The sequence below is a fragment of the Phalaenopsis equestris genome, unplaced genomic scaffold (genome assembly GCF_001263595.1).
Source record: "Phalaenopsis equestris unplaced genomic scaffold, ASM126359v1 Scaffold000255, whole genome shotgun sequence".
In the NCBI taxonomy this organism is placed as follows: Eukaryota; Viridiplantae; Streptophyta; class Magnoliopsida; order Asparagales; family Orchidaceae; genus Phalaenopsis; species Phalaenopsis equestris.
In genome coordinates, this window is record NW_018164697.1 from 125,598 (window position 1) to 148,877 (window position 23,280).

Here is a 23,280-nt window from a genome sequence, read left to right on the forward strand (position 1 = left end):
AAATAAAAAGTTACGCATACCAATTGGATGTCATGAATTCATTAATTTATTTAATCGAGTTCCATTATCTAGTAATGTGTATGTTCTTCGGGATAGATTGCTAGTGATGTTGTGTTCGTTTATTTAAATTATTAAATTAACGAGATCTTGTTAGTCACATTTTTCAACATTAAAATTCTATTTTCAAAAATTATATATATATATATATATATATATAAATATAAATTAAATTCAAAGCAAAAATTTTCAAGAGAGGGCAAACACATTTTCCGATGACCGACAACAGATTATGCGGGATCACCAGTGGATAGAAGGAAATTTTCAGGATAAGGTATATTCTTAGGAGGAAATCTCATAACTTTGAAGCAAGAAATAGTCCTGATTTCAAATCAAGTGTTAAAGTCGGCTTTAGAGCCATTGCACAAAGGCTTTGTGAGTTTCTATGGGTTTAAATTATATTAGAAGAATTAAAAATCAAATAAAAAGAGCTTATAAAGTTATAGTGATAACAAATCAGTCATCAGTATTGCACACAGTATTGTACAACATGATCATACTAAGAGGTTGATAGGCATTTTATAAAAAAGAGATTAGAAAGTAGCTTGATTTGTACTCTATATGTGTCAACATAAAATCAACTGGCTGACATATTCACCAAAAGACTTTGTAACCCAACTTTTAAAAATATCATAAGCAAACTTAGAATGACAAATCTCTACCATCCAGTTTAAGAAAGTGTTGAATTTATACTCTAATGATAATAAAAAATTTGACACACAAATCAAGGCTTTGTACAGTTAGATCAATGCATACAAATTGAGGTTCTATAACATTAGATCAAAGCACATAAATTGAGGCTCTGTAAAATAAGATCTATTTCTTAACAAATCTTAGACTACAATTTGTGTGCTTTCTTATAGGATCACAGGCCCCTATTTTTCCCTTCTTTTTTGATTTATTTCAATTTTATGATACCTCTGGGAGAAATACATTCCCCTTTGTACAAAGAAGGAAATAAAAATTCTTGAGATTTTTTCTCATTACTTATTTTCTACATCTAGCAAAAAAGTTTTTTTGGAAGAAATGGAGAGGTTGCAAGAATTCTACTTATTTATGACGACTAAAGTGCTATTTATTTGAAAAAAAGATCAGCTTCCACTCCTAAACAGCGCACGCAACTCAAGTAAGACTACATAAACAGTTTGCTTGAAGCTCATACAAAAATAGCTTGCCAAGTTTAATACGCAAAAAAAAGTTTTGTGATGCATGAATTAATCTCTATGAATGGTGGCATAATTATCCTGCTAAGAGAGGTATTGAAAAATTGCACACTAAATTTTATACAGTCAAGCGAGAGATTATTAAAGTTATGAAATCAAAATATTCTAATCTTTAATTATCTATAGGACATGAGTGAGGCTTTCTATTTAAATTGAGATTTGCAAAGATATAGATAAATCATTTACGAGAACTTTTGTTGAATTTAAGAAAATTTATAAAATTTCATAGGATATTGTGATTAATTCTATGTTTTGAGACTTTGTTGTATTGCGACTAGAAATTTCTTTGAAGAAGGGGCATCCTGCAATAGCATGCAAATAAAGATAAGAGAGAGAAAGATAAAAGAGAATCAACTAAGAACATCTTTATCCAACTAAATAGGGTCGGGTCATGAATCATTTTTCTCCATTGTGTCCTACTGAGTGTCATATTTTCATTTAATTCTAATAGTTTAAGATCATCTTTCTTACAATATGCCCAAGCCTTTTTAGATCTACCTCTCTTTCTTAAGATAAGTCGAAACTAAAACATCTACTCTCCTAAAAAGATAATCAGATGGTCGGCCTTTGATGTGGCCAAAACATCTATGACAACTCCCTCTAATCTTGTCTGCCACTAAAGTCGCACCAAACTTGTCACGAATATATTCATTTTACATTTTATCTCTAAGTGTCAAACCACTCAACCAACTAAGCATGCTCATCTCAACAATACTTATCTTTATTTTATGTTTCTCTTTCAAAGGCCAACATTCTGTGTCATAGAGCATTGCGGTTCTCACCACCATCTTATAAAATTTTCCTTTTAGCTTAAACGGTATTTTCCTATCACACAATAAGTCTGATGCAATCCTCCACTTCAACCAACAAACTTGAATTCTACTAATAAAATCCCCATCTATATCATCATCACTTTAAACAATAAACCAGATAAATCTACAACGTTCGTAGCTTTAAATGATTTGATCACCCATAATTACAAATCTGTCACTAGAGCAACTAAAACTCTGCCACCAGACTATTAAAATTACATTCTATGTATTCAATTTTAGAACTACTCAAACAAAGGCCTTTATACTCCAATGAAAACCTCCATAATTCAAGTATTTCCTGAAAGTTTTTTCTGAATTATTTCTCTAGCCTTATTCACAAGAAGGATATCATCAGCGAAAAACATAAACCAAGATAAATCCTCCTGTAAATGTCTAGTAAGAGCATCCATAACTAAAGTAAAAAAGATATGGGCTTAAAGTTGATCCCTGATGTAATCCAAGTGAAATAGAAAAATACTTGATTAATGCTCCATTAGTTAGAACACAAGTAACAGTTGTTCATATCTACATCTTTTTTTCTCTAGAACTCTCCAAAGAACTTCTCATGGAACCTTATCGTAAGCTTTATCTAAATCAATAAAAATCATAGGTAGATCGTCGTTATTTTCTTCGTACTTCTCCATAAAACCTCTCATTAAATCTATAACTTCCATATTAGACATGTCCGACATAAATCCAAACTAATTATCAAAAATCTTTGTATCACATCTTTGTATCACATCTTAGTATCACATCTTAAACTATGTTCAATTACCCTCCCATAATTTTAAAGTATGACACATCAACTTAATTCATTTATAATTTGCACACTATTGTGCATCACCATTATTCTTAAAAATATGAATCGATATTTTTTCTCCACTCATTAGGCATTTTTTTAGTTTTTAAAATAACTATAAAAATTTTAGTATGTCATTAAAGAGTTTAGTAAGCCAAAATTAAAGAGTTTAGTAAGCCAAAAAACTCTCAAATTTCCTAAATATTTCCACACTTCAATTGATATATCATTAGGTCCTATAGATTTTTCACTCTTAGTTTTCTTTAAAGCCTCCTTAACCTTTTTTTTTAACCAATGCTATGGTAAAAACAAAACATTTGATTATTATTAATAAAATTAAGATCATTAAGATCAATTGTATTTTCAGTTAAAAGTTTATCAAAATGGCTCACCCATCTATGTTGAATGTCTTCTCCTTAGAAAATCACTTTTTGATTTTCATCTTTGAGACACTTGGATTAAATATTTACTTTCTTTTTCTCTTTGTTTGCCTAGTTTATACATATATTTTTCACCCTCTTTAGTATCTAATTTATTATAAAGATCACTAAAAGCCGAATTTTTAGATTCACAAATTGTTCTCTTAGATGACGCTCGCAGTACGATTGAACAAATTCTTAAATCCATCTTGCAATTGAATTTATGTCGTAAATGAGACAGAACGCAGAAAGAAAAAAAAACCTGAAAAAATTCGATTAAATAGAGCGTGAGATTTTTTTTATGTTTGGTTGTATTTACACTAAATTCTATTAAAACTATGCTAGCAAATACCCCCTTAACATTGACTAAAATAATCATCACAGTGGACTATTTCAGCCTCGGTATGGAGTATGAGAACTACTTTGACACTTTTATAGAATATGGGATTAAGATGACCCCATATAAATAGCTACGACTATTTTGGCACTCATTCAATAAGAAAAATTTTATCCATAGCGCAAAGATGCTCTAGTTTCTCATACAATAGAGAGAGAATAAGTAATTACACCATCTTCCACTCCATTTTCATCCCTTACTCTCATAGTAGATAGATTCATTTTCTCTAAACTATTAACATGGATAAAGTGGTACCACAGTTCCTAACTCTTTGTATGTAATTCAATCACTCCATGCACTCCATTTCAAAGCATCTAGATTTGATCTTTGTGTGAACATGGATATAAGTGGATCTCATTAAACTACATAAATTTAATGTGTCTTTGTTTGCATATTTGTTATGTTTGGGTTCATCTTTGTGCTTTTGCTTGTTATTTTTTCCTTGACAAAGCCTATTGAGGGCCCCACCAAGCCATGCATAGCTTGCACTTATCTTATCTTCAATCATTTGTAAGGGAATAGCTTATGTTTAAATATAGATGCGCACGTTTGAGTTTAGTATGAGACCATTTCATCGTGCTATAATATAAAAAGCGAAGGATTACAAGAAATACCCTAGCCAAAAATGGGTAAAAGAACAATCAACTATAATAAAAACATACACTCGGGAACATCCGTTCTTGTAGGTACTGCAATTTGTAGCAAGACAACTTTATCACGCCATACTGAATTTTCCTCAAGGAACTTCTCAAAAGCCAAAATTTTTTGAGGGATCCCTTTTATCATATCAAGACGATCAACACCGAGCATGACCTAAAATATTAAGAAAAAATGATAGCACAATCATGTCAAATTAATGAAAAAAATATGTCTATTATTACAAAACTTTAATCTAACACTAAGAGCGAAATTGACAAAATTTATGAAGTTTTCTGAAATATAAAATGGTCATACTTTGAAAATCATCTATCTCCATTAAACTAAGTAATAAAACTGTAATCAAGAGACTATTTTTTATTCCTGCTACATGTTTTGCTCGTTGGACAAGGGACGTATGTCCGTGCATGTGAATTTACATGCTTAGTTGGAAAGCAGGCGGACAGGTGCAGGTAGTTGACATTTGTTGTGTTCAGCCAAAAATGAATGACCGGCCATAAAGATAATAAACCAAATCCTTCTATTCATTAATATAAAGGGGCATTTACATACATACCACAAAATTCTTACGTATTTACATGCCTAACACCTAAACATTCATATTTACATACATACCACTCAAACCTTTAATCTCATATAAAAAATACCAAAATCACTATTTTTCTTAAAACCGAAATAGAACTTTTTCATGCATAGTTTTATGATAACAAAGTGTTACAAGTATACGTAAATACATAAGAATTTTTTGGAATGTATGTAAATGTCCCAAATAAAAATTACTATTCACGCTGCCTGAATAGGAAAAAAAAAACTGTCATACCTTCCTACCAGTAAATCTTTGGGTTAATTCGTTGATGTGAACTTTAACTGCTGGGAGCTCAAGAGCTCGCTTAAACCGGTCGGAGTCTATGCCGATGGGAAACTATTATGTGTGCCAAAAGAGAGAAAAAACAAAAATAGCATCAGGAATCAAGACATTTCTAATCAAGAATATATCTAACTTTACAAGTAAAAAAAAATGACAAAAAAGTGTCAAAATAGTCCTCTGTTATTTTAGTCCCAAATTATAAATGTGTTAATTTAGTCCTTAGAATCTCTTAATAAAAATTATTTTAAACCATATTAAAAGAGTGGTGATTAAATTAACATTTTTTTTATAAACTCTGGACCAAAAGGTCGACTTTAAGAAGTCGGAACCATTTTGACACTTTTCTTAAAAAAAATCATATAATACGAGATTATTCAAATAGGAATAAGAATGCAAATTATACCGCAGCCACCCGTGTCAGCTTTCCCTGATCTTCCACTCCTTCTGGTGTACCCTCAAGTCCAAGTATTCGAGTACAAGCACTTACAAAGTGTCTTGCATAGTCGTATGTGTGAAAACTGTATATCATCATCAGAGAAGAAGAAGGTTGTAATTCAATAGAAAAATTAGTTTACCAACAAGACAGGAAGAGCTCACCATGCAAATGAAAAGCAAATGGCAGAACAAAAGAAAAATTCAATCTTTCAGCACAACACGGCACATTTTGAGTCGTAGACTATTGCTGGTTCATGGCAATTCATTTAGCCAGCTATATTGATGGCTTGGCTTGGGCCGAACTGATCGGTTTAGTAAGTGGGTACCCCCCCAAATAAATATCCTGCTTGTTGTGTTAGGGTTTAATCTTATTTACTTATTTCAAATTTCTGTTTCCAGGCATTTTCACTTGCTAGAGTTGTATTCGAGGACAAGTGATACTCATGTTGCATCTTGCTCTGAGGTGGTCATAACCTCTACCTAATCCCCCCACGCAACCCCTCTCCTGCTCGTTGCCCATCACTTTGCCTATTCCTTTCTTGCTTACAGCCGCCAGCCAACCTACAATCTCCCCCCATTCTGTTTCCAGCCGCCGGCCAATCTGCCATCTACATTCTCCCTGCTTCCAGCCGCCAGTCACCCTACCACCTCCTTCCACCCAGTCATCAGTTGCTGACCAACCAAGCCCCCTTCATTCCCTGTTTTCAGCCGCGGCCTAGCCTTCACCGCCCTAGTTTCCATCACAAACCATCCCGCTCACTCCCCTTACCCTACCCTAGCAACCAACATTTCCCCCCATCCGGGTCAACCCCTCCAACCACAGCACCACCACCCCAACCTACGCCCTAGTAGCGTCATTGTTCTTATTTTCAAATAACGTGTTTGTAACCCCTCTTTTATTTCAGTAGTAAATTATTCTTCAATTGTGGTTTTTAGGTTAACTCTAGTATCATTTGGTATCAGAGCTAGCCTAATCCTAGTCATATCCTAGGGTTTCTCCTAGCATCCACCTTACCCCTCCAAGATTTTTTTTTCTTTCTTACCCTCAACCACACCTTCCAATCCATAAACCATGATTCTGCCACCAAGTAGATACGTGTTGAAATCTACCCGACACGAGATAGAGCGGAAGATTCGTCGGCTTCAACAGAGATTTGCGAGAGATTACCCTCAACCGTGGTCTGAAGAGTTAAAGGGGAGACAGGAACGATGATTAAAATCCATTCCATAGGGAAGACGTCAATGAAGAGAAAAATAGGCCCCAAAGCTTCGAAACACTTTATTAGAGGAGGCCACAGGGATTTCGGCATCAAGATGAACCTACAGGAGTTTCATGGATGTATGCATCGACATGACTTTATCTACTAACTGCAATATGTTTAGTGAATCTTCGAGTATAAGAAAGTGTCAGAGGATAAACGGGTAAAATTAGTAATCATCAAATTGAAAAAGAATACCTCATTGTGGTGGGAAAACTTGGTGAGGCAGAGAAAGAGAGAAGATAGTGATAAGATCATCAAATGAGAAAAGATGAGGAAGGAGCAGAGAAAATACCTTCAACCTCATTATTGTCATAATATGTTTCTGAGACTATCATCTGCAGGAGAGAGACATATCAGTGGAGGAGTTCACGACGCTTTCGACCAATATCAGATGAAGTGTGAGTTCATTGAGTTAGAGGAATACACCATAACCTGTTATCTGGGGTGTCATTAGCAATATTATGCAGTTACAGTCATATTGGTCACTGAGCATATTCAGACCTTAGCCTTGAAGAATAGAAAAACAATAGAAATGGAGCAAGCAGTAGTTTTCATTCACGCAGTCACTTACAGCTAAAACAACCGACAAGAATACCTCTAGAAGAGTTGGCAAGACAAGACAGGAAAGTGATGAGATATGTATGAGTGGTAAGAAGCCGGAAAAGGGTAGCTCGCCAAGTATAATGTCTGTTAGAAGGAGTTCTAGATGCCATAACTACAGACACATAGCCTCTAGCTGTCTCATGAGCCGAGTTGTTTCATTCTCAAATCAGGGGATCTTGGAGAAAGTGGAGGAAGAGGAATTAGAGGATAATCCAAAGGATGAGTTTCAGTTCCAGGGTGACGAGGGAGAGATGTTAGTCATACATAGAGTCCTACAAACATAACCGGAGAGAGATCAGTCATGGTGAGACACAGTGTCTTTCACACTAAGTGTATGGTGAAGGGCAACGTTTTCATGTTTGATTATCGACAATGGGAGAAGTGAAAAAGTAGCATCCACGTTGATGGTGAATAAATAGGAATTAGCCACACAGAAACATCCTCAATCCTATTCTCTTCCCTGGTTGAAGAGGGGAAATGGGATACTTGTAGATCAACAGTGTTTGGTTCAGTTCTCAATTGGGGATTGGTTACAGAAGCAAGTGTGTTGCATCATGATTCTAATGGATGTGTGTCATATTCTAATGGGGAGGCCTTGCCAGTTCGACCGTAAGACTCAACACAACAGTTTAAAAAATACTTATTAAAAATGATGAAAAACGCATCGTGCTATTACCTGTCAATGATGCAAGAGGTGTTGATGATATAGCCTCGAAGGCCGCCTTCATGCAATCAGTTCGAGATGCTCCAGTAGCGATGGCGTTGGTCCTACTAGAGAGGACTAAGGAAGATTGAGAAACCAACATCGATAAAGCTATATCTACATGACTACCAGGGTGTGAGGACTTACAGTCTTCCAAAGGAATTTCCGCCACAGAGAAATTCAGCACGTCATAGATCTCATACTTGGATCAGTGTTACCAAACTGACTTGCTTGCAGGTTGAAACCTGTAGAGTACGAGTTGCAGCGAAAAATATAGGATCTCTTCATGAGGTATCATTCTGCGTGCTTTTCCAGCTCTGATGGTACTCAAGAAGGAAGGTTCAGGGCAGATTTACATTGACAGTAGAGCCATCAACGAGATTATTATCAGGTATCAGTTCTTCATACTTCATCTAGGTGATCTCTTGGATCAGTTGCACTGGATCGACTTACGCAGTGCGTACCACCAAATTCAGATAATACCAAGGGACGAGTGAAAGACCGTCTTAAAGGCACGAGATGAATTATATGAGTGGGCAGTTATACCCTTAGGATTCTCTAATGTGCCCAATGTATTCATGAGGATAATGAATTAGGTGTTTCAGACTCACATTGGAAAATTTGTCTGAGGTGTACTTGGACAACATTTTGATATACAGCCGATTTGAGGAGCACTTGCAACACCTGAGGACGATATTCAAGGTGTTACAAGCAAATAACTATATGTCATTCAAAGAAGTGTCGCTTTATGATAGCCCAGGTATGCCTTTTGAGTTATATTGTGTCTATTGTAGACATTCTGATGAATCCTACAAAGATCAAGACCATTATGAGCTGAACCGAACCGCACTGCAGTTTTTCGCGAAGCTGAGACAGTTTTTAGGACCAGCGCTATTTTACAGTTGAATCATCAGGAGCTTCAGTGCCATCAAGGGAGAAATAGTCCGGTGGACAAATACAACTCAAATAGTTTCTACGCACTGAAAAAAAAATAACCTAGGCACCAGTCTTAGCATTACCAGATTTTAATCAGCTATTTGAGGTAAAGTGTGATGCATTTGTCGTGGGGATAGGAACAATGATAAGCCAGGGAGGTCACCACATACCTTTTTTTTAGTGAGAAGCTGAATGAGCACATGAGGAAATATTTGACATACGACGACAAGTTCTATGTTATTGTGAGAGCTCTTGAGCATTGGAGGTATTACTTACTGATGAGTGAGTTTCGTTGTTTACAGACCACGAAGCTTTGAAATTCTTAAGCAAATAGAGTAAACTGAAGGGCCAACATGCTACTTAGGTCAAGTTCTTAGCGTCGTCCCAGTTCGCGCTTAAGCACAAAGCGGGTAGTCAGAATCGTGTAGCAGATGCACTGAGCAGTCATCACTTTCCAATCACCGTGATACAGGCTTGGATCATAGGCTTTGAGATAGTGAATGACTTGTACGAGCCAAACGAGGATTTTGGGAAAATCTAGGAGTCGTGTCAGGAGAAATCTACTAGGCAATACTATAGAGCTAATCATTACTTGTTCTAACAAAGTTATACATTCCTAGATGTTCACTGAGACAGTTAATTGTTCAGGAAAACCACAGTGGAGGACTTGCAGGGCATTATGGCAGGGACAAAACTTTCGCACTCGTGAGAGAATAGTTCTTTTGGCCCCGACTAGCGACATCATGCAATGTCAAATTTATCATGTGGCAAAAATCACAACTATACACCCCATTACCGGTACCAGAGGCACCATGGGTGCATGTTAGTATGAATTTTATGGTTTGTCTTCTGAGGGCATAGCGGAACAAGAATTTATTTATGGTTGCGATGCATCGATTCTCGAATATGACACAATTCACACCCTGTCACTGGATGTTGGATGCATCGCATGTCACCGATTTGTGCTTCAGAAAGATTGTAAGTTACATGAGATACCCAGGACCATCACTTCAAATAGGGATGCCAAATTTCTGTGTCAATTCTAAAGGATCCTATGGGGAAACTATAAACTAAGCTTTAATTCAATTCTGCAGCTCATCGACAGATGGACGGTGAGACGGACGAAGTGAATAGAAGTCTTAGAAGTCTGTTGAGATGCTTTGTTGGAAAAAAGAATTATGCTATGGGATTTGATTCTAGCCATACTGAGTCTGCACACAACAGATCAATGAATCCGTCTACAAGACGCACTGCTCAAATTGGTACCACTCCCGCAGACATCAATGATAAGTGAGGACACTAAGGAACAGGTGCAAGAGATTCAAAAGCTCCACAAGGAAGTAGGAAAAGAGATCAATAAGTAGAAACAGAAGTACCATGCACAAGCAGCAAAACAGAGAAAAAGATGACTTTCCAAGAAGGAGACCTAGTGTGGATCCGAATAAAAAAAGAGAAATTTCCAGTAGAAGCATTCAGAAAAGTCAAGCCCAGAGCATACAGCCCTTTCAAAATACTTTTGAAGCTGAATGACAATGCCTACGAGATTGACCTATTAGGTGACTACATTGTTCTCATTATGTTCAATGTCGCGAACTTGAACTGAAGCATCGACGAATCAAGCTCCCCTGACCCCGGGTGACTAAAGCCTTAGGTTGACCCTATCGGTTTAGCAAGTGGGTGTCGATCCAACAAGGAGGCTGGACCAGTTCAAGTTCGCGTTGGAGGAATTACTTACTGACTCCTATTTACCTTATTATAAATACGTTGTTAGTTGTGTTAGGATTTAGTCTTGTTTTCTGGTTTCAGATTTCTACTTATAGACATTTTCCCTTTATAGAGTTTTATTCGATGACAAATGGTGCTTCAGTTGTATCATACTCCGAGTCGATGGCGACGTCAACCTAATCCTCCCACGCAATCCCTCTCCTCCTCGCCGCCCTTCACCCTGCATCTTCATTTCATGCTTCTAGCCGTCAACCAACAAACCATCTCCCCCTTTCTGTTTCCAGTTGTCAGTCACCCTGCCATCTACTTTCGCCTTGCTTCCAAGTGCCGGTCACCCTTCGTCGACCAAGCAACCCCCCTTCCTTCCCTGTTTCCAGCCACCGGCTAGCCCTCTCTGCCCAGTTGCCATCTCAAATCATCCCCCTCACCCTACATAACCACCAACCTTCCTCCCCCATCCGGTTCAACCCCTCCAACCACATCACCACCATGCCAACCTATGCCCTAACTGGGTGTTGTGTCGTTTTTCTTGTTTTCAAGTGTCATGTTTGAAACCCCTTTTTAATTTCAATAGTAAAGCATTCTTCCATTATGATTTTTGGATTAACTTGGGTATCATATATGCATGAGGCATTAAAATAAATACCGCGTAAGTATCATGTATTTACATATCCAACACCTAAATATTCATATTCACATGCATATCACTCAAATTTTTAATATCATATCTAAATACCACCTCACTATCTTTTTAAAAGTGAAATACACATTTTCCCTTTGAGCACTCATCAAAGTATTGCCTATTTTGGCCTAGTGGTCTCGATGTTTTGCCCCAAAGGTATAATTTCCTAAGAGGTCATCCTGGGAGTACTCCAGGACGAGTCAACAGTGCTCTATAATGGTGGGAGCCACATCTTGAATATGTAGGGGCTGCCCCTAGAATCCTATCTGCCTGGTGGGTGTTTTTGTGTATAGAGCAGTGATGAGGACATTTGGTATTTAAGTGAGGGATTTTGTGAAATTCCTTAATTCGATTAAAGCCAACTTTTAAACATCGAGACATCTTTTAGTGTAACATTGAATTTCATTAGAAACTCCAAAGTTAAGCTTGTTGGCCTTGGAGCACTTCTAGGATGGGTGACCGCCTGGGAAGTTACACTAACGAGGCAAAACTAACAGACCACTGAGCCATAGAGAACAATACATCCTTAATGGGTTAGTGCTCTAGATGTCACAAATGGTATTAGAGTATTAAACCGAGCCAAAAGATGAGAACTAAGGGAAATATAGAACAACATGCTACTTCATAGGAGCCGCCACTTGAACCCAAGATAAGACAAAGTGCTACATGGTGGAAGCCACCCCTTGAATCTATAAGAGGCACTTATAGAATCCTATTTGCTTGGCGGATGATTCTGAGTATAGAGCACTAACGAAGATATTAGTACTTCAGCAAGAGAGATTGTGAAATTCATTAAGTGGATTGACAATGAACTCTTGAACATCGAGACATCTTTTGATGTAATTATGAAATTTCATTAGAAACTAACAGTGGAATTTCATTAGAAACTAACGGTGGAATTTCATTAGAAACGTCAAAGTTAAGCATGCTCGTCTTGAATCACTCCTAGGATAGATGCCCTTAGGAAAGTTACTACCCCAACAGAGCAAAAATGTGAGACCACTAGGCCAAAGTGAGCAATAACTTGATTGGGTAAGAGTTCAGGTTGTCATAAATGGTATCAGAACAATACACTAAACGAAAGATGGGAACTAAGTGTCATACAAAACAAAGTGTTGAACCATGGGAGCCATCTCTTGAACCTTGGATGGGACAAATTGCTACATGGAGGGAGCCACCTTTTGAATCTATAGGGGTCACCCTTGGAATCTTATATGTCTAGTGGATGATTCTGAGTATAGAGTACAGATGATGAAGAACAACTTACATATATTGAAATTGAACTCTTAAAAATCGAGATGTCTTTTAGTGTAACCGTAGAATTTTATTGGAAAATCCAAAGTTAAGTGTGATCCTCCTATAGCACTCCTAGGATGCGGTGACCTCCTAAGAGGCTACACCAATGGGGCAAAATCGTGAAACCACTAGGCCAAAGCGGACAATACCTTGATGGGTGAGAGTTCGAGACTGTCACAGCATGTATACACATGTGATACCAAGGTGTTATAAGCGTAATTATTAAACTTTGGGTGCGCTTTATATATGTAAATACATGATAATTGTGTGGTTTGTAATTAATATTCCCTTTATACTTTCCCTGCCCTAAGATGTCAACTTTTGTTTCTCACGCTTTGATGATTTAAATTTTAAACTTTAAGACATCAACTTCAAGAAACTTTTCGTCCTCGTTTGGCCACCCAAGAGTCTTCGCTATGAATCTTTAATCATGAAATTCTATATGATGTCATCTCCTTCCATCATAAAATAAAAATATCATGTAATGAAAATCCACATAACCCATTGTCAAAGATGTCCCGGAAAAATTAAGATGGAATTTGAAGGTTTGCATCCCTACACTTTTCACTCATCAGAACATATTTTCAATAAATATCGTTCATAAAAACTTTTTTTCGTCATGCAACTCTCATGCAACTCTCCAATAAATATTATAAAAAAAAAGACTACATGCATAACCATGCGAACTGATTGGAAGGAAGAAGGAACCAAAAAGGCATTCCTAGTGGTACCTAACAATTTTATATTCTCATTTACTCGAGAAAAATTAGGGCGACACCAACACCTTTAACTAGTCGGGCTACTAAACATGAGCATGGGTAGGTGTACTTGGTTGCAAACAAGTGTATTCTTTTAACTAGTCCAATTCTGCCACCATTCCAAAAAAGAAGAAAAGGTAGAATTACATACATATCACTTAATTCCTAAGTATTTACATGTCTAGCACCTAAATCTCAATTTTTACATACATGCCCTCTCACCTATGCATGGCACAGTGTATTTGACTTTTTAAAAGTGTGACCTTTTTGACGTGATGTATGAAAATTTTGGATTATATAAATTTGGCAAATAAAATTTAGGTGCTAAATATGTAAATATGTAGGAATTGAATGGTGTGTATGTAAATGCCCCAAAAAAAAGGTGTTTTATTTCCAATTCAATTTTGGTGCATTTACATACATACCACTCAATTCCTATATATTTACATATCTAACACCTAAATTTCACATTTTACATTTATACTGCAAAAATCTTTCATATTATATAAAAAATACACCATATAAACTTTCAAAAATTGTAATATTGCATGCATAGGTAAGGTGGCATGTACTTAAAAATTAAAATTTTGGTGCTCGATATGTAATTGCATAGAAATTGAGTGGTATGTATGTAAATGACCTTTCATTTTTTTACCATTGTCATTATGAGTGTTCCCCATGTGGATAAGAGTTTCTCACAGTGGAATACAGAGTGTCATGCATGCTTTATGAGATCATGTGTCAATCACACGTTGCCCGGGCCATCAGAATGAAAATATATGCTTACCCAACTAAATCAGCAGCAAGAACAGATCTAAGCAGCTCAGAACGAGATGGCAGCATCCTGTGAATCTCCGAGGAAGGAAAAGGTGTGTGAAGGAACCAACCAACTTTCATCCTGCTGTCAAAATCCTTAAGGCATTTTGGAAGAAACATAAGGTGATAATCATGGCACCACACAACGTCGCCCTCTTCATAGTGTTGATTCACCACTTCAGCAAACATCTGGTTCGCCCTTTTATATGCGTCAAACTGAGACTGGAAGCTGCGAGTTGTGGCGAGTCGTTCTTCTTGGGGAAGACTCAGATAGTGAAAAAGAGGCCATAGAATATTATTACAGTAGCCATTGTAATATTGATGAACTATTTCTTCATCAAGAAAAACCGGAATACATCTCTGCTAACAAAAAAAAAAAAAAAACATTTTTTTTCTGAGCAATAACGTAAGAAAGACCAAATCTGAACCAAGAAATTGCAGCTTAAAAAAAAACCTAGTTAAAACTTGAACAAACCTTCTCAGCCAGTGCTTTTGTAAGTGCCCTCTGCCCAATTTCATCCGGCACATTTACACCAGCCCATCCAATCCATTTAGCATCAACATCCCTCACACCTGTAAAACCAAGCAAAGGAGTTAAGATCTCAGAACTCCAATTACTGAATGCATAAAATTAGGGAGATGAAAAAAAAAAGGAATTTACATATATATACGCCACAAAATTTTATTTAAATATTTTAGTGGCACAATCACATCAAAATATACACATAAAAAAGATATATTATATGTTAAAAATAGGATATTAATAAAATTTTAGATGCGATGTAAAAAATATAAATATTAAAAAAATAAATACAAAATAAATGTAAATAGATAACAGTAACATGTTATCCAAAAGAAATCAAATAACTTGCAAGCAAATCCAATTAGTTTACTGTACCGGTACAATTCTATCAAAAAACGAGAAATATTTTCCGATAATGCATGTAATATGTACAATAAAGAACTGTTCTATCACTCCACTTACCGAGCAGAGCACTGACAAGACCACCGGCGCTGATATCCAGCGACCACGAATCTTCACCACGACGAACAGCCGACACAGGTAGCCGGTTCGCCACCACCAGCAGCCTCTGCTTCATGGGCTTCCCTTCCGAAGCTCTGCATCCATCCCCCAGAACCCTCATGGCAACTTGGGGAGCCGTCTCTATCCCTGCTTCCTCATGCTCTCGCGTGTACTCTGCACCTCCCATCTCATCCTCAGGCAGGTGATCAGCCTCCCGGGAGCAATCAATTCCGTTATTAACCTCCCTGCTTCCAGCTGCATCATCTTCTTCGATGTTAAATGCTTTGCTAAGCTTCCTGAGTTCCCTCACTCGCAGCAGCCTATCAACCCTGTTCTGACTCCGATTATTATACTTGTTTCCCGGCATAAGATCGCTATGTTGGCTGCCGGAGGCCAGATTCATTAAACCAAGAGCCTAACAAAGGAGCGGCTCCCCTGCATTTAAACAGGGGAAAGCACCATTAGCTATAGCGAAAAGAAAAAAGCCAACCATAAGAAATAAATTAATCCTAAACAAACGAGTGGGAAGTTAGCAAGAGTAACATGGCATGCGACGAAGCTTCTCCGCCATTAAAAAAAATCAACTCCACTCCGTCTCACATCTGACATAAACCAATCTATCCAGATGTCGAGCGCGCGATTAAAGAAACGGGGCCGCGATAGAGATATAGAAAGAGAAACAAGAGAGAGAATGTAAGGGTAAAGAGGAGGAGAGTAGTGGGGGCGAAGACAGTCAGTGATCCTTTTCCCGTCCTCCTTCCTTCTTCCGTATAACCAGCCCCATTTGGGACGAATGTTTCCTCCTCACACTCAGATCACAGACACGAACGTATCAAAGTCGAACCCCGAATCATTAATTCCAGATCAACACCGTACCCCCTAAAACCCCCAACTCTTTAACCCGGCAGTAAAATGCGCCATTCTTTCACATTAAAAACATTGAATCTTCACGAAAACAATCTCCCCGATGAAAAATGGAGATTACCAGCAGTAAAAACTTAAAGTAAAAAAGGGTAAAACAGAAAGTCGAAGGACCACAAACCGATTAAAGGTTAGGGTACGAACGGTAAAAAAAGTTATCCAAAATTATTGTTCAAATAAAAACGGTTCGTCTCTTCAATCAGGCAATTGCAGTTAAAGAAACCAACAAATCTTCCTCCCTTTTCCCCTCCCCGATCTCTTTCCCCACATATCAATCCATCTATAGAAATTTATAGACTGCAATCTCTCCACAGAAAACAGAAGAAGAAGAAGAAGAAGAAGAAGAAGAAGAAGAAGAAGAAGAAGCAGATGGACAGCGATGCCGCCTTCTCCAGTTGGGGACTAGAGCAACTTGCCGATATTTTAGGTGCCGAAATCTAGAGAGAGAAAGTGGAGGGAAAAAGGAAGTAAAAAAGCAAGAAATCGCCGCATCTCCTCCTCGAATCTACTCCTCTCCAATTCTTATCCATACCCGAAATTCGCCGGAACCTGCTCTCAATGAGAGAGACCGCCATGAATGCGAGCGGGTGAAATCTAATGATCAGATTATGTGCGTCTTTTTAGAGAGAGAAGCACCAGAACATCGCCCCTGATAAAGTTTCATGCAGCTCATACGCCCGCTATTATATATATATATACATATATGCAGTCCAATTGCTATATTACAGTTTTACCAATCACTATTTTGAAAAATTACACTTTAGCCCTCAACTTGATCCTGCCTGTTTAATTTGTCCCCAAAAATTACAGCACAAATCTGGTTGAATTGATGCCTACCAAAACAGTATCTAAATGATATTCTCAATTTTTATTTTTTTTAATTAAAATAGTGATATATTTATGAAAAAGAAAAATATGAAAATATGAAAATATGAATGATATAAATGTAAAAAATAAAATTTAGGTGCTTGATATGTAAATACATAAGAATAGTGTGTCATGGATGTAAATGACTTAGGATGTGTTTGGGGCAGCTCGTGGATTTCAGGATAAGCAATTTATCATGAAATGTGGCAAGCGGGTCGACCGCAGGACTTGACCGTTGTTTGTGTTTAGTGTAAAAATAGAATCATGTTTTCGGATAAGCGGACAAAATGTATGATCCAAACGGTATCACGGCGCTTTAAAAAATGTCATCACACTTATAAGCTGCCCCAAACGGACCCTTAATAGTAAATAACATTAAAAAGGGTAGTTCAGGTACATATCACATAATTCTTTTGTATTTATATATTTAACTCTCTAAAGTTTTTTTTTTTTTTACTTTTTATATTCAATGATCAAAGATGCACATATACTTATAATCTCATAAATACATGCATGAAAAGATGTATTTGATTTTTAAGATTATAATGATTGTGATATTTTTGATGGACGTGATGATGAAAATTTGAGAGTATAAGGGTCTGTTCGGGTCAGCTTGTGCGTTTCAGGATAAACAGTTTATCCTGAAACGCGGCCCGCAGATCGATCGCAGGAGTTGAATGTAAATATGATTGTTGAATTATTAGATATGTAAATATATGGGAATTGTGTAGCATGTATGTAAATGCCCTAATATTTAATTAATATCAAAAGGGAAGTTTATATGCAAGATATTATAGAGGAGAAAAAGATAGAGTTAGCAAGATATTATTTGCAATTTAGGTACATAAATTTTCCTTTTATTTTTTATAAGATGATTGGGAATATATTACCTTTTATTACTTCATCAAGCAAATGAAGATAAGTATGTAAAAGCAATTTTCATTTTTTTTTTCTTTTTAATCAAAGTTTGGATACAACTGAATTCTAATTGGACACAATTTTAAACCATTTATGACAATAAATATTAATGTATTGTCAATGTGAAAGGATTTGTGGTTGTTAAGGTTAGAAAAAAGATAGATGATTAGAAGAATGTTTGTTCTTTTTCGATGTGATTTTCATTAATGGTGGGGAACATATATATAAAGATATAGGATCTCTTAAGTTAAGTGAAGTTGGATAATGTTATGATTTGATAGTTGTGATTTATCTGGTGGTGGGGTAGTTGAAGGTGAGAGTTGTGGTGGGGTAGTTGAAGGTGAGAGTTGTGACGGGTATCGGAGCTGGACGTACATATCTTTTACTGCTTTGAAATCTAATGTACGATCTTTGAGCGTTAGATTGGAGTGAAGGCAGATGAATCGAGAAAAGTTGAGAGACTTGGTGAAGAGATCGACAAGATGATCTTGAATGTTTATGTGGTGAACTGATATTGTTTGTGCTTGAATGCATTCACATATATAGTGATGATCAACTTCGATATGTTTAGTTCTGGCATGAAAGATTGGATTTTGAGCAAGTACGATGAGAGAGGTAATGCTGTTGAATATATGGGCTGTTGTGGAGTTAGGAATGCCAAGATCTCAGAGGAGACAATAGAGCCAGATAATTTTAGTTGTAGTAGCTGTAAGTGTTTAATATTCAGCCTCCGTGGATGAGAATGCAATCAAATTTTGTTTCTTGGTGGTCCAAGAGATGAGATTATTTTGTCCCAGTGGATGCACTGTCCAGTTGTAGTCTCTAGTACAGTTTGAGGCAGTGAATGCCTGGAGCCTGAAAGAGGTGTGGTTTATGGGAATGCCAAGATTTAGGTTTCTATTGATGTATATGATGGTTCATTTTAGTAATTGGTATGATTTTTCATAAATTGATAGGGTCAATTAGTGGTGAAGGTGAGAACATGGTGTGTTAATGTGAGAAATTAGAGAGGGCCCGTGAGTTGTCATTAGAGTTAAGGTTGAGAGAAATAGGTGGAAGGAGTGATTCTGAAAGATGAAGTGGAGAGACTTGGTTTAAAATTTTGCATGTTTGCTTTGAGTAGGATTTAATGAGCATAGTGGTTTGATATAGGTTAATGTTCGTGACAGTGGAAGCCATTTGGAGGCTAAGTAAGCTGGAGAGAAACCCTATGTTATTGATGGGATACTTATGTTAAGGAGTTGTAAGGATCGATGTTAGTTAAAATGGTGGGAGTGTTGCCAGTAAATAGGCTATCATCTACATTTACGAGGATGTAAGCTTCATTAGTGGAATGATAGATGTGAATAAAAATGGATAAGACAGGATTGAAGAAAAACCAATGTGGTGTAGAAAGGTGGTAAAAATGAAGAACCATTGTCTTAGTGATTAGCGAAGAAGGTAAATGGCATTTCTAAGGCGACAAACATAAGTTAGATATTAAAGGTTAATGAATCTTTGTGGTTGCTTCGTGTATACAATGTTCTTGAGTTGTCCATTAACATAAAGAAAGGCATTTAAAATGTCGAGCAGATAAATTTCCTACTTGTTAGAGTCTACAAGAGTGAGTAGCATCCCTGATTGTGGTAAATTTTGTTACATGACTGACTTTGTCCTATTAGTCAAGTTCATATTCTTGTTTGAAGTCTTGGGCGACCAACCAAGCTTTATATTTGACAATGGTTCTATTGATATGATACTTAGTTCGATATGTCCATTGTCAGTTTAGGAGATTGAAGGTGGGGGAAGGGGGGACTAGTTCCCAATTTCCTTGTGATTGTAATGATTGGAATTCAATGGACATGGCACTCCTCCATTGGGGGTATTTGATAGCTTGTTTATAGTAGAGGGGTTGTTAGGTATGTTGGTGTGGTAGAGTTGGAGGATATATTTAGGTTTTGTAACGCCAGTCTGGAGCCTCATTTGCATTAGATGAGAGTTTGGTTTTGATGTGTGTGCAACTGATAAAGGTGAAATGGATTTGGGGTTATTGTGTGAGGTAGTGTATGTGTCTGAAGAATAATTAAGTTTTGCAGCTGAAGAAGCAGGTGGTAGGGTTATTATTGGTGTTTGAGTCGGATGATATATTGGTTTACTTGTAGAGATGAAGAGTGGTACGAGGCTGATGGGTGGAGGGGTGGGACTTGATGTTAGAATAGTTGGTTGTGAATATGAAAATATATCTTCATTAAGGATTTATAAGATGATATCTTCAGGATGCTAGGAAGTTCCAGCTATGGTTAGTGCATCAGTCTTTTGCTTGATGACAGAAAGTATTGTGTCATTGTTCTCCCTTACATATGAATGTTGTGAAATTTGTTTTGCAGTTCAATGAGTCGAGATCTATTTATTACTTCTAGTCATAGGTTAACTGTGTTCCAAATATCAAAGAAGATGTCAAGGGAGAAAATATAAGGAAGAAGTGGTGGGCATATCGTAGCTCATATATATGCTATCAGAATCCATAGTTGATCTGAGTTGGGACTAAACATACCTCCAGATATGCCATTGTATTTAACTGGAGGAGTGAAACTTCTTGTGAGGTATCCTTCAAAATCGTTGGCTTTGAACACTTTGTGAATTTGAACACTCCATATGGAATAGGTATCTGTTGAAAGATGGATGGTAAGAGTGTTTTTTAGGGTGGTCATGTGTAACTTGAGCGAAGATGGTATAAGTGTGTTCAAATGATCAATGTGGTGTCGTTAAAAGCTAAAGAATCAGTAGAGCTCATAGGTTTAAGGATGAATTGATAAATGTGGAAGAGTAAATGAGACAGGGATAGTATTCTAACAAAAAGGCTAAGGATATTGGCCCTTATCATAGTGAGAGGGAGTATATATATATATATATATATATATATATATATATATATACACACACAATATTTCCTGAGATTGTGATTTATCAGGTGGTAGGGGCTAAGCCAGGGTGGTGGAATCTGGGAGCTATGCCAGGGTAGTGGAGGTGGAGTAATGGTTAGAGCATACATAGTTTAAGATTTATTGCTTAACGTTGAATAAAACGAAGATTTACAAACATACCAAACAATTCCATGTATTTACATATCCAGCACCTAAATTTTGATTTTAACGTTTATGTCACTTTACGTATGCTTGAAAAGGTGTATTTCACTTATTAAGGGTCCGTTTGGGGCAACTTATAAGTGCGGGCGGTATTTTTAAAACGCTGTCTTACCCTTTGGTTTTGAAACCGAGTTGTGAACCATTACCTTGGAGACTGTTTAAGATTGTATGGTTCACAACGCCGCCGTACCGTTTGGTTCACAACTCTCATAATTTTTATAGTTCACAACGCCGCCGTACCGTTTGGGTCCGTTTGGGTACCAGCTTATCTGAAAATGCATTTGTGTTTTTACACTAAACGCAGACCGCGGGTCGACCTCTACTGCTGGTCCGCAGGCCACATTTCAGGATAAGCAGCTTATCCTGAAACGCACAAGCTGCCCCAAACGGACCCTAAGAGTCAGCAATTGTGGTATCTTTTTTTGATGCAATATGAATGATTTGAGTGTTATGAATATAAAAAGTAAAATATAAGTATTAGATATGTAAATACATAAGAATAGTGTGCTAGTTATATAATTTTTTCTAAATAAAAATGTGTCATCAATTCATCGAGATGATAATTCAAATTATTTTAATTGCCGATATTTATGATCTTCTTCTTTCTCATCATTTTCCTCCCTCAATTCTGAATTCAATCTACGAGAAGGTGTATTTCTTTCTCATCATGAACTTATTCATATGAGAATAACATATCAATATGTTATTGATGTGTCATTAATAAAATTTATCATTTGGCATAAATTTCTGGGCATTTTTAAATAATAAATATTTTATATTCAAATTCAAGATCATTTAGAAGCTCAGTTTCAACGAGTTCATGGTCGAACTGATCGTCGGAACAAGACGAACCCGGTGATATCAAAATTGGTCCAATCTGAGTACAATCAGCTCATATCAAGTCATTAAAATACATTTAGAAGCTTTAGATCATTAATTGAATGAGCAAACAAACCCTAAATTTGGCATAATTATAGTTAAATCAAACGTCTCAACAAGAAGAGTCCAATGAGTCTAGACTCGCTTAAATCTGAGGTCATTAAGACCCTCAAATCCTTAAAAAAATACCTCATATGATCAAGGGGGATTAATCTGAATCGTTAGATCATATATTATGAGATTTATTCGTCGGATGACCAAAATGTTCTTCCTCCAAAGGCTATAAATAGACCTCCTCTCTTCACTTGAGAGAGGGGAGAGGAGGAGAATTCCAGCATTGTTCTGGACAGATGATCCGAGGAGAACTACCGATCCTCGTAGCCGCCAACCACCAATCTCAAGCCACCCCCACTAATCGTTTTCGAACACACCTGTTTGTCACATAGATCATATCTGAAATACAAGTGTAACATATAACACCATATTAACTTCTGACGACATTTCAGACTCCTAATGTCTTAATTTAGCGTTATATATGGACAAGTATTGTAACAGATGTAAACTTGTAACTCTGCTCTCCTAATTGTATCATAAGGGTGTATCTTTGTAATTACACGCTTATAATGGATAACTTTAACTATGCTAGTCCCAATGATTCTTTTCTCTCTTCTGATTTTTTCGCGAAAAAAATTTCGATGTCTCGTTGTGTTACTTTTCAACTATCCATGTGTGCACTGGATCTTCGTGCAATGCTAAAACATTAAATGATCACTTTCTCACTATGAATCTTCTTGCATGAAATAATTATAAATCACCTAACTCATTTACAAATTATACAAAAATTCGTCATATATGATTCTTACAAAAATATTCAGTCAATAAACTACCATATTATAGGATAGGATCTTGCCAAAGCTTGAGTGAGTGGACAAGAGAGCAATAGATATAAGAATGACTTAGCACATATCATTCAATAATAATAATTGATTATGGTTTTTAGGGGTAATGGGGATAAGGGAGATTTGACTCCAAATTATTATTTATTGCACAGTTGTCCGTAATACTATATATATATATATATATATATATATATATATA

At 36.7% G+C, this 23,280-nt stretch overlaps 1 protein-coding gene across 6 annotated transcripts in view; it reads right to left on the reverse strand.

Moving 5' to 3' along the window:
* Positions 1–17,065, reverse strand: part of LOC110024347 (alpha,alpha-trehalose-phosphate synthase [UDP-forming] 1-like) — a 63,210-nt gene extending 46,145 nt beyond the window's left edge. The window contains exons 1-7 of one of the 6 annotated variants that reach the window (XM_020724253.1): positions 16,926–17,065; positions 15,434–15,907; positions 14,924–15,021; positions 14,420–14,808; positions 5,636–5,750; positions 5,185–5,286; positions 4,370–4,520 (exon numbers count right to left, since the gene is read on the reverse strand). In XM_020724253.1, the coding sequence (XP_020579912.1) occupies positions 4,370–4,520; positions 5,185–5,286; positions 5,636–5,750; positions 14,420–14,808; positions 14,924–15,021; positions 15,434–15,875 (1,297 nt within the window). In that variant the 5' untranslated portion in view covers positions 15,876–15,907; positions 16,926–17,065. The other 5 variants (XM_020724259.1, XM_020724257.1, XM_020724258.1 and 2 more) reach the window with 5 other exon arrangements.
* Between the last annotated feature and the right edge of the window lie 6,215 nt (positions 17,066–23,280).